Source organism: Ascaphus truei, chromosome 4, assembly GCF_040206685.1.
Source record: "Ascaphus truei isolate aAscTru1 chromosome 4, aAscTru1.hap1, whole genome shotgun sequence".
Lineage (NCBI taxonomy): Eukaryota > Metazoa > Chordata > Amphibia > Anura > Ascaphidae > Ascaphus > Ascaphus truei.
The window spans coordinates 214,510,911-214,523,284 of record NC_134486.1 but is presented as its reverse complement, the minus strand read 5'-3'; the positions used below and the strand labels follow the sequence as shown (position 1 = coordinate 214,523,284).

Sequence of the window (12,374 nt, the reverse complement as noted above, 5' to 3'; positions counted from 1 at the left end):
TCAAGGGGAGATATTGCCAGGACAATGTGCCTATATGTATCTGGGAATCAGGCCTGATTCCTGGGTACATTTGGGGATATCCAGCAACTCTGGACCCAGACTACCTAGACACATTCTGACAACACTTTCTCCGCAAACCCCTCCTTGAAACTCATACCCTAGCAATCCCTGCTTGCTGGCACTCCTGGAAAGGCAAAAACTTAAAAATTCTTTATTGTCGCACAATTACAGTTTAAGCATATACAACGGTTAGGCTCAAGAGCAGACACTCTTGAACCCCAATACATGGATCAGAGGTAACCAACCAGGCTTAACCTTTATTTGTGAGCCTGGTTACCCCCTTACATCACAGAAGGATTTAGGAGTACTTGTAGACAGCAGGCTTAGCAATAGTGCCCAAAGTCATGCAGTAGCTGCAAAGGCAAAAATGTTATCTTGCATTAAACGGGCAATGGATGGAAGGAAAATAAACATAATTATGTCCCTTTATAAAGCATTAGTAAGACCACACCTTGAATATGGAGTACAATTTTGGGCACCACTCCTTTGAAAAGACATTATGAACTTTGGAGAGTGCAGAGAAGAGCCACCAAATTAATAAAGGGGATGGCTAAACTAATTTATGAGGAGAGGCTAGCGAAATTAGATTTGTTTACATTAGAAAATAGGTATCTAAGAGGGGATATGATAACTATATACAAATATATTCGGGGACAATACAAGGAGCTTTCAAAAGAATTATTCATCCCAAGGCCAATACAAAGGACACAGGGTCATCCCTTAAGTTTGGAGGAAAGGAGATTTCACCAGCAACAAAGAAAAGGGTTCTTTACAGTAAGGGCAGTTAAAATGTTGAATTCATTACCCATGGAGACTGTGTTGCCAGATATAATAGATATGTTCAGAAAAGGTTGGACATCTTTTTTTGAATGGAAATGTATAGAGGGATATGCCTAATAAGTAAACATGGAAGGATGTTGATCCAGGGAGTAATCTGATTGCCAATTCTTGGAGTCGGGAAGGAATTTATTTTTCCCTTTATGAGATATCATTGGATAATATTTCACTGGGGTTTTTTGTTTGCCTTTCTCGGGATCAATATAATGTAAGTACGGATATACTGTAGGATAAAGTATCTGTTGTCTAAATTTAGCATAGGTTGAACTTGATGGATGTATGTCTTTTTTCAATCTCATCTACTATGTAACTATGTAACAATGGAAGCATATACTTACATTCATAAAATATACAGCTTTCATTATTTTATGTTCAGCTGAATTTTTGAGTGAGAGTACAAATCATTAGATTCCTTTTCAGTATTTGCCAATCTTTATTAACTTCAAAATGATTACTAAATTCTGCACTGTATCGGTTTTAGCCTGTGTAAAATTGATTTTTTTTATGATATAATCCAATTGCTGTCATAGTTGGAATACAAACAACACATTTTTTTTTCATTTTCTTTAAGGTGCAAATTAAAAGAAGACTTCTTTCTGCTGCCAGCACAGGCCATGATTTCAATAAAGTGCTCTTCATTTTGCCTAGACTCTAAATGTGTTCTAATGGGTGATGCAGCCCATGCAGTTGTGCCCTTCTATGGACAAGGCATGAATGCTGTGAGTTGCCCTTAAATACAATGTTTGTGTTTTTATTACTAAAGTATCTAATTGTTATAGTGTTGTGTGAATTTAATAGAGCAGCATTGAACAGGAGTACCATGTCTTGTTTCATGTTACCATTTAATTGAAAATATGATTTGATGGGTACCTTTGTATATGTTTGCAAGAGGAATGAAATCACAGCTGCTACCCCAAATGAGAAACATTTGAAAATCCACAGCAGGATACGGTTTATTTTTCAAATTCTTTCTCCAGGTATCACCTTCTTTATTAATTTGCTCTCTCTCCAACTTGGAAGCACAGACATGGGGAAGAAGAAAAACAAAAAAAGGAAAAGTGCACTCACATTTAGAAAATGTTAATTTTAAATCAATCTTCCGGTGTTTTAATGTGATATACATCTATTTCACATTGTTTTCAGCTTTGTAAAGTGAAACAGAGAAGAGAAAAAAACAGTACAGCAATTCAAGACTTAAGAAATTAAAATCTTTTCTATTTATTGCACTCACAAAGGTTAAAAATACATTTTGCTCTTAGAAATGTGGGGATATCTTTCCCGATGTATTCTTGCAGCCTCCGTATGACTTTGGTGCAGTGTTTCCACTTTCAAATTTCTAATTTCATGGTCCGGACCCTTCTGTACATTTCCTGGGTTTTTTTTCTGGTTCAAGAGATCAAATTTCCAGGTCAAATTTCCCTGTCTAAAAACGTGTTTAAACCGCAATGAGAAGTAGATTTAACAGCAGTTTTAATTTGTAGGAGGCCAGGAGGTGCCTCTGTGTGTGATTCCCTTCTTTCTGTGTTTGTTCTGAAGTTACAGAGTACTTCAGCATTACCTTACCAATATGAGCTGGCTAACTTAAAGTGAGTGGCATGCAACTACTGTACTAGCCCCATCTCATCATGGTAATATTTAGTAAATATATCTAGGGGTGTAGCCAGCCACAGGGCTGTAGGGCATTTTGATTTTGTGATGGAGAACTAAATACAGGCATACCCCGCTTTAAGTACACTCACTTTAAGTACACTCACGAGTAAGTACATATCGCCCAATAGGCAAACGGCAGCTCACGCATGCGCCTGTCAGCACGTCCTGAACAGCAATACTGTCTCCCTACCTGTACCGAAGCTGTGCGCAAGCGGGAAGGCTATAGAGCCTGTTACACATGCATTATTTACATCAGTTATGCACGTATATAACGATTGCAGTACAGGACATGCATCGATAAGTGGAAAAAGGTAGTGCTTCACTTTAATTACATTTTCACTTTACATACATGCTCCGGTCCCATTGCGTACGTTAATGCGGGGTACAGTATGCCTGTATGCTGCCAGAACAATCTATGGCCACCATAAGCACTGTGTGCTGCAGAGGTGTCCTGCAATTGCACCAATACAGTCTGGTTATATTCTGTGTATAGTCAGATAGTACTCCATGTACAACTGCAGCCACCGGTATTTGACCATTTCTCAGGAAAAATGTTGAGATTCCGATCAAAAACCTCGCGAGGAGGGCTGCAGCAGCTGTAATGTCCCATTGGATTGACACAGCGGAGGTTCCTGTGTTTGAATGGGACTTGTGCTGTGTGAATCCTACCAGGTTCCAGCTGTCTGTAAGAGATGCACAGTAAGAGAGAGACTGACTCAGTCACTCTACCTGCGTACCACTAACAGGTGATCACGGGGGTTTTATTTTATTTTAATATTACTATATTGTAGCAGGGTGTCTCCAGAGCGGAACCGCATTCATTTCAGCCACCCACCCCCCATCCCCTCCAACACATACAGTACAGTAATGGGCAAAATTTCTATTATCCCTATCTGGATAATAGCTAATTTGCCCATTAAAAACATAAAACATAACCGAAACATTAACCAGCCAGCATATAGAAAATTAAAGTTCTACTTACCCCTTCCAGGGTGAAGGCCATCCTCATCCTCCTGATCTTCCTCTTCTTCAGTGGGCACCAAAAAAAAAATAACTGGCCACTAACCCCTTAATCACCTTAGTGGTTGTTAACCCCCCTCCCGCTACCCACCAGGAGACCTAACCACCCGCCCATGGGCACCTACCCCCACATCCTCTACTAATTAATTGGCACAGTGGCTCACCCATCCCTATGGGCATGAGTTGCTACTATGCCAGTCAATATGCCACCTGCAAAACAAAATAACCTGCAGCAAACAACATCCACATTGCATTGCCATGAAAATTGAGTGAAGGGTGTAGTTTCTCCAGGGTGGGTGGTTAAGCCGCTAAGGTAATGAAGCTGCTTTTGTTTTATTTTAATATTACAGTATTGTAGCAGGGTGTCTCCACAGCTGAACCACATTGATTTCAGTTCCAGGGATCCCCTGCTTCTTGAGTTACAGGCCCAGTTATGTGGTACTGGTATCCCTCTGCTTGGTTTAAATCCCTTGATAACGTGGACCATGACACGGGAGAATTTAAACATGGCCGCTGGGATACTGGCACCACATAACAGGGCCTGTAACTTTACTGTTGACGTTACACTCCGAGTCAGTGTGTAGTGCCGCCTGGCTACATACAGTACTCTGTGTCAGTCTATAGTACCAACATGTTATACTCCATGTCAGTATATAAAGTGGAGTATAATGATGGCACTATAGACTGATACTGAGTATAACCTGACATAGAGCCCAAATGGGAGTGAAAGGGAAAATGGGGTTACACATGGGGAAAATGGAAGAGGGGGTGACACATGGGGAGGAGGTAGAGCAGATGAAACATGGGGAGGCGGGCAGTTGGGGAGACGTGGGGGTAGTTGAGATGTGGGGGGCAAGGGAATGACTTGGGGCATTAGAAGGCAAGTAACAAAGGGGGGAAAAGGGATGACTTAGAGAAAGTGGTTGACAAGAGAGTGATGGGAGACTAGGGGATGAGAGAGGGAAAAGGCGGTCAGTCAGGTGGAAAAGGGGGTGATGGGGGAAAGGCAAGGCAGTGGGGTTATTGTCCCTACTACCTTGCTCTGCAGTCTCCACAGCCAGCACCAAGTGGAGCTCCAAGCAAAGTGTATACTCACTGTATCATGTGCTGCCTTGGGTTAGCTGGTCCATAGGAGCTCAGAAGTGGAGCTAGTTATGGGTCGCTTTGACTTCTCTTCCATCTCTTTATGGTCCCTCTGCACTGTATGCAGAAGCGCTCATGTTTTGTTATTTTTTTGTCAATGTTCCAAATTTCTCGATTTCCCGTAGTTTGAAAAATAATCCCGATCACGGGTAAAATTTCCCAAAAGTTGGAACATTTTCCGGTAAGTGGAAACACTGCTTTCATATCTCACTCTGTAGCCGTGAGGTCACTTCCAGTTTTTCCAATTCCACAGCAAGTTCTCGCCCAACTTGCTTTGTTCTTTAGACTTCATCATAGAGGTGACACATGAAACGCATTGGGTAAGGACTTGCTGTGGGATCTGCTAGATCGGAAGTTATGTAAAGGCTAGTATAGTGTACTGTATTAGCATCTAAGCCCCACGGAGGATGTCAGAATAGACTGAGCAAAATATCCTGACATTTCTAAGAGCACATTTTATTTTTACCTTTGTGAGTGCAATAAATAGAATAGATTGAACTTTTTTAAGTCTTGAATTTCTGCACTATGTTTCTGTATTTTCTTGTATATCCCATGAAAGCACCCAAGAAACACTTTGTAAATGTAAGTGCAACATATTAGAATTTTTATTTTTCACATTTTTCACTAAAATATGACACTATATTTTTATTTTTCTTCTTCCCAATGTCTGCGCTTCCAAGTTGGAGAGGAAACATTTTTGCTGAAGTCTGAGGAGGACTACTTTGGGAGCTGAGATTTAGGGTTTAAAAGAGGAAAAGCTTTTATAGATTGCATTTTTATTTATTTGGATTTTAACAAGATTGAGGATGTATTGTGTTTATTATCATATGTTATTCTATTTTTTTTCATACATCCACCTCTCGGAGAAATGATAAGCATGTAAGCAACTATTGTAGATGAAAATGTTCTTTACATTATGTATTAGTTAAACACTATATTATATTTCAGAATTATTGGTATTTTGTTAACAACTAATACACATGTTTAATATTTCTACAGGGTTTTGAAGACTGCCTTCTTTTTTCTGAAATAATGGACCAGTACCATGACTTTGGTAAGCCTTATTGGTATTCTAATAGTTTTAACCTACAGTAAACTTCTAGAAAAATATACTCTTTTTTTCAAAAATAAATCTCCCTGTAATTTTGAGAGAAATGGATTATATACTTTTATTAACAAACATCTATCACTTTTAGGAATCTGTGTTCCTGAGTTTTCTAGGCTCAGAGTAATAGACGCTCATGCAATCTCAGACTTGGCGATGTACAATTACAAAGAGGTACAGTACAGTAAAGTTGCAATAAAAATATTCTGAAAAATTTGAATATTGCCTCTTTTATAACTTTATTTTTTCTATTTCTCAATTCACTTTCTCTTAAATCTAACTCTTTGAGCTTTATTTAATAAACTGAGATAAAGCTCTTCTTTTTTTCAAATTAGTTTGAATGAAAAAAATGCAAAAGTTGAAATACTGTATGCATCAGCAATGGTGAAGACACAGTTAATTAATATACAGATTTCCTGAGCATTCAATTGAAATGTTGGCATAGAATATCACAGTATTCAGAATATATTATATGGAAAACAGAAGAAATCTATGGCGCATAAGCTGCAGGTTGTGATCAAAGGCAGAACATTTAAATGAAAAAAGAACAATTAATTAAAATAATCATAATAAAATACACATGTAAAACATCTGAACTTTAGTACAGTTTTTTTAATCATACTGTATATCTGGCCAAACACCTTCTAAACTATCTATATTTAATATAAATTCGGATTGTTCCAAAACAAAGGAGTTTAAAAAAAAACAAAAAAAACAAAGTATGTTTCTTTATGTTTTCCTGCCCTGTATCCATAATTTCAGCCCTTAACCTAAATACCAGGTCTCTTAATCAGAGGTTTAATTCCGTGTTAGATATTATGATTTCCAAATTTCTTATGATATGCTGTTGTTCTAAAGAGACAATGTCCTTTGAATGTTTCAGCAATAAGGTTAACCTTTTGTGAGGTATTTAGGATCGTTGTAGGTATTTCTTTCAGATGGAGTATCATTTATTTTGACTATTTAGGATTGAAGCAGGGGATCTCCGGACCGGAACCCCTTTAATTTCAGGTCCGGGGAACCCCTGCTTCAATTTTATGTAATAAAAGCAGCAGTGCTTCATTACCTTAGTGCGCAACCACTAAGGTAATGAAAGAGTTAAGCAGTAATACCCGGTTTGTTGGTGGTGGAGGGGGTGGGTGAAGGTTGTAGTTTCCCAAGTGTGGGTAGTTAGGCCTCCCTGGAGGGTTGCATGAGGAGTTAATCCCTTCATTACCTTAGCTGTTACTACCACAATGGTAATGAAGGGGTTTAACCCTCCTGCTACCGAATCGGAAGGCTTAACCACCCACCCTGGTGCAACTACCCCCTTCACCCACCCCCTCTACCACCAACACCACACACAAGAATGGGCACTAGCCCTATTAGCCAAATATGGCTAATAGCACTTTTGTCCATTCAATTATACAGTTAATGCACATTACAATAAACTACAATTTACAATTTTAAAAAAAACCCACCAGCCATTAAATCCATTGATTGTCATTGTGATTATCTATGCCTTCAATGGGGGCACAGATAGCCACATTAAAAATCAATGCGTACCTTAGTGCCCATGCCCTCTACCCCCAACACCCCCATCCCTACCCCACACACACAATAATGGCTAAGATCTGACTAATAGCGCTTTTTCTGGTTCAAAAGCAATCAATAGCCAGCCACACTATAGTAAATAAAAGTAGTACTTGCCCCTTCCAGGATGAAGGTCGTTCTCATCCTCGTCCTCGTCCTCCTCTTCAGTGACACCAACATTTACATTAAAACACTAGCTACTAGCCAGTAACCCCTTAATTACCTTAGTGGGTAGTAATCGTTATGGTAATTAAGGGGCTAACCCCTCCCGCTACCCACCTGGGAGGCCTAAACACCCAAGAGGGGCCACTACTACCTTCACCCTCCTCCTCTACCACCAACAACGGGGTACTGGTGGTTAACCCCTTCATTACCTTAGCGTTTAGCCAGTAAGGTAATGAAGCGCTGTTTTAATTTTAATTACATGTGATTGAAACAGGGGTCTACGGAGCTTAACTGCATGTATTTCATGTCCGGGAATCCCCTGCTTCCCAAGGTACAGGTCCCAATATGGGGTGCTTGTATCTCCTGCAAGTTTAAATGTCCCTGTCATATGGGCAATGATGCGAGGCATTTAAACTTGCAGGAGATAGCGACATCCAATACGGGGGCCTGTACCTCGGGAAGCAGGGGATCCCCGAAATTCACATTAATGCGGTTCAGCTCCGTAGATCTTCTAATTCAATCCTACGTAGTAAAAATTATAATTAAAACAGTGTGATCGCCTGTAAGAGCTGTGCGGGGAGATGCAGTGGCTCTCTGCTCTATCTGAGTAGCTCTCCCAGACTGGTGGAGTGAAATCGCATGTTCAGCTCATTTCGCTTGTGAAGCAACTTTAAAGTAGTGCGGTATGTCATTTTTGTAACATGGTATATAAAGTGTGATATGCAAGAGTGAATTCCGTTTTTTCACAAATTTTATACAATGAGCTATGAACATGCCAACACGTTCGATGTTGCAATTACAATATCGAAGCTATTAGAATAGGCCCCTTGGCTTTGAAAGTATGTACTGTAGTTATGGTAGAGATAAGGCATTAACACTTTTAACTATTAACTCCTTAGTAGCTATAAGGATTATGAAGGCATGCACTTCTTTTTTTTTGCTAGTGCAGGCAGTGTTGTTAGGTTACTTACATAGTGGTTTAATAACCATGTAAAAAGCTAATATAATATAAATAGCTAAATAAGCCTGTTCTCCATCTGGACTTATCTCTTATCTCAGCTGTTTGGAGCTAATTTAATAGCATGTGCATTAGTGCATTTGCAAAAATGACTAATTTACATAGTAATTATATTGGTAAGTACACTGCCAATGTAAATAAATAAGCTTTGTTATTCTCTTTACTTTCTATTGCATATGATAAAGAGATTTTTTTACTCTTTTGGTGAAAAATGTCACCCTCTGAGTTTTTGAATACACACCGTTATCTCTAAAAAGAACCATATCCATCTATTAGACATAGGGGGGCCTATGCTAGTAGCCTTCATAAACCATCTCACTATGCCTGTTACGCCGTCAGTTTTTTTTAGTGTAGTTATCACGGTATTCAGAAAGACTCTGAAGACCGGCGATAGCTAAATGACCAAAACTGGCGAGGAGCAGCGATAGGATAATCACCTCTCTCAAAAGTTGCAACCCGTGGATCTACAGCGATATGGGTGGGCCAGCAGCATAAAGAGCCACCTCTCCCTGCGCATATCCAGCGATCGCAGGGTTTTAATAACATTTTTAATACTAGTGTACGTGAGCAGTGGGTCTCCGGAGCAGAACCGCGTTGATTTCAGGTCCGGGGACCCCCTGCTTCCCGAGATACAGGCCCCCTTATGGGGAGCCAGTATCTCCTATGTATTTAAATGTTCCGGTCACGTGACGCGAGACATTTAATTGCATAGGAGATACCAGCACCCCATAACAGGGCCTGTATCTCGGGAAGCAGGGGATCCCCGGAAAGTAATATTTACTTTATTTATGCTGGCTGGCTAATGTTTTATTTTAGAATAGGCTTATGTTTGATTTTAGAATAGGCTAATGTTTGATTTTAGAATAGGCTTATGTTTGATTTTAGAATAGGCTTATGTTTGATTTTAGAATAGGCTTATGTTTGATTTTAGAATAGGCTTTATTTGATTTTAGAATAGGCTTATGTTTGATTTTAGAATAGGCTTATGTTTGATTTTAGAATAGGCTTATGTTTGATTTTAGAATAGGCTAATGTTAGATTTTAGAATAGGCAGATGAGCTATTATTCATATCTGAATAATAGTAATTTTGCCCATTACAGTACTGTATGTGTTGTGTAGGTTGTTGGGTGTAGACAAGGTGGGTATTAGGGTTGTTGTGTTTTTGAATGTTTACTGTGGGTAGCGAGGATGGGTGAAGGTGGCATTTGGCCCTTGCTGGGTATTTATACCTACTGTGTGGGTAGCGGGAGGGGTTAACCCCTTAATTACCTTAGCGGTATTAACCGCTAAGGTAATGAAGGTGTTAACTCCACCCGTAACCCCCCCCCCTCCCCGCAAGGCCAAAACAGCCACCAAAGTCCAAATACCACCTTGATCCACCCGGCAATCTACAATAAACATGGCACCCGTAGTTAACCCCCTCATTGCCTTAGCGGTTTGCCACTAATGTAATGAAGTTGTCTGTAAATGCATTTTTCATGCAGCAGATTCATGCCGGGGGCCTCCGGTGCTGGTATTCAGGAAAAAGTCATTTTATTTTCGAAGTCCCTCTCTTGCTGCCGCCTCACCAGCTTCACACCAACTTTTTCTGGCGAGAGGAATTTGGGAGGAAATCGCCATTCTAGAGCCATGATTAGCCTCGATAAGCTAATGGAGGCTACTAGAGTTTCAAAACCTGCCGACAAGTGGCTTATATTGGCTCACTTGGTGACGCAACACACTTATCGAGCCTTTCTGAATCGCTGAGGGCATTTTTGCCCGATAACAGCTAAAAATGGTCGATACGTGGGTTATGAAGACTACTAGCATTGGCCCCAGGGTTTTTTAATAGGTTATTTGAGCATAAATCAATAGTAATATATACAAATATTATACCGTGCTCAACTAGACTAATAATAGGGGTAGTAAATAAATACTGGCATGCTCAGTCTGTATGGATGGACCAGGGTAATCAGGTCCAAAGTCCAGAAACCCCTATCCAGGGGAACCTTGGAAAGTGAAACAAAATAATGGAACAGACAAGCACAGCCTGTATAAATAAATGTATTAAACACAATAAATAAGACAACTGTAAAAAACTGAAGTGGTAAATACTGAGAGCATGAAGAAGATAACACAAGTATGACAAACTTGCAATAATAACGTGGTAGCGTTAACACATCTCGTTGACTGACATAATAACGTTTCCTACATCTTTATACTGTACTTGTGTTGTATTAAAATGTAATTTCATTGTTTCATTTCTACATATTAATTATTTTTTTTACATTTTTTAAACAGATGCGAGCTCATGTCAATTCGAAGTGGTTCATTTTTCGCAAACATGTAGACAATATTCTTAATACATTAATGCCTTCCACTTTTGTTCCATTATACTCAATGGTAAGCAGTTTTTTTTAAAATGTTAATTTCCTAACCCATATATTATTACCCATATTGTTAGATCATTACTGGGTTACAGGGAAATTCTATTTAATATTTGGAAAAATATGTCATATTTTATTTTGGATTCCCATTTTCATTACAAATCATAAAATCCCATATAATCACATTGCATTGTTCTCATTCCCATTAAGTAAATGTGAGTAAGTAGTAAATAATCTCAAATTGGTTGTCTGTGATCTTAGAACAAAATATATTTCACTGTATGGCATCAATATTTACCATACATTACTATGGCATCAAAATAAAAAAATTAAAAAATTAATTTTAGAAGGCCATATCGACATAACAGTTGTGTATTTTAACATCTAGAAGGAGACCTGACACTTCATAGCACCCAATATTATAAAACAACGACTAAGGCCCAAATCCACATAATGTGACTGTTCTAGTAAAATGCATTGTGTTCATTCCAACAGCCATTATTCTAAATAATATGCAAATGAGCCTAAATTATATTCATCCGCTATGCTCCATTAAGGTTGACGCTGGGAAAACTCATAGTTAGGGATAGGGGGGAGGGAAAGAGAGAGAAAGAGAGAGAAGTACCTATTTCAGGATCTGGCTGGAAAAAACACCAAGACTTAAGGTACTCAAACAAGTTGTGGTAAGTAAAAAAAAAAGGTTAATGAAACCCTCCATTGTACAGTGTTAATAATGTCTCAGACAGGTCCCGAAACCTGCCTTATCCCATAATCAAACCGCTTACATTGCTTCCACTTTAGCCATGGACTCTGGGTAATGATATGCAAATGAGTGGTTGTAGAGCATCACTCTTTACTTCTTATCTAAATGAAAATGAATCCCTTTAAGCTAATGCCAGGGGTTTCACACAGCTTTTAATGCAAAGTCTAGGCCAAAGAAGTGCTTGACAAGAAAACATATCACAGGCAGTTGTTTCGACTTGACTGCCCACTGCATTTCTCCTCCATACAGTCTCCTTCAATGTAGGGACATAAAACTTGGATGACATACTTCGGGTGGTAGATTTAGCAACCAGCCTTTCCTACGTGTTTCGTGAGTACTATCTCAGTTCTTAAGGGATGCGTTTGTAATACGTGTAACACGTGTATATGACTCCAGATAAAATCACATACACAAGTGTACTGCTATAAAAATACAAATGCACATACCAAAGGGTAGCAGGGACCCATACAAAGATGGCAGGAAACCTCCTCTGAGCCCACCTTTTCATATCCTGATTTACATAACTCGGCTCCGATATTAGCCAAATAAATTAAAATCCTCGTCAAGGACTTCAAATTGTCTCTGCATTCAGAATTACAATCTGTAGTGGCTGAATTGAAGCATGATATTTCGACAATTGGGGTGTGGACACAGGACCTGGAAAACCAGATGGA

The 12,374-nt window shown here is 39.2% G+C and overlaps 1 protein-coding gene across 1 annotated transcript in view; it reads left to right on the top strand.

The window, feature by feature from the left end:
• KMO (kynurenine 3-monooxygenase) overlaps positions 1–12,374 on the top strand; it is a 164,082-nt gene that overhangs the window by 131,246 nt on the left and 20,462 nt on the right. The window contains exons 10-13 of the mRNA XM_075596841.1: positions 1,469–1,616; positions 5,710–5,764; positions 5,907–5,989; positions 10,852–10,953. Coding sequence (XP_075452956.1) covers positions 1,469–1,616; positions 5,710–5,764; positions 5,907–5,989; positions 10,852–10,953 — 388 coding nt within the window. The remainder of the gene's footprint in view (positions 1–1,468; positions 1,617–5,709; positions 5,765–5,906; positions 5,990–10,851; positions 10,954–12,374) is intronic.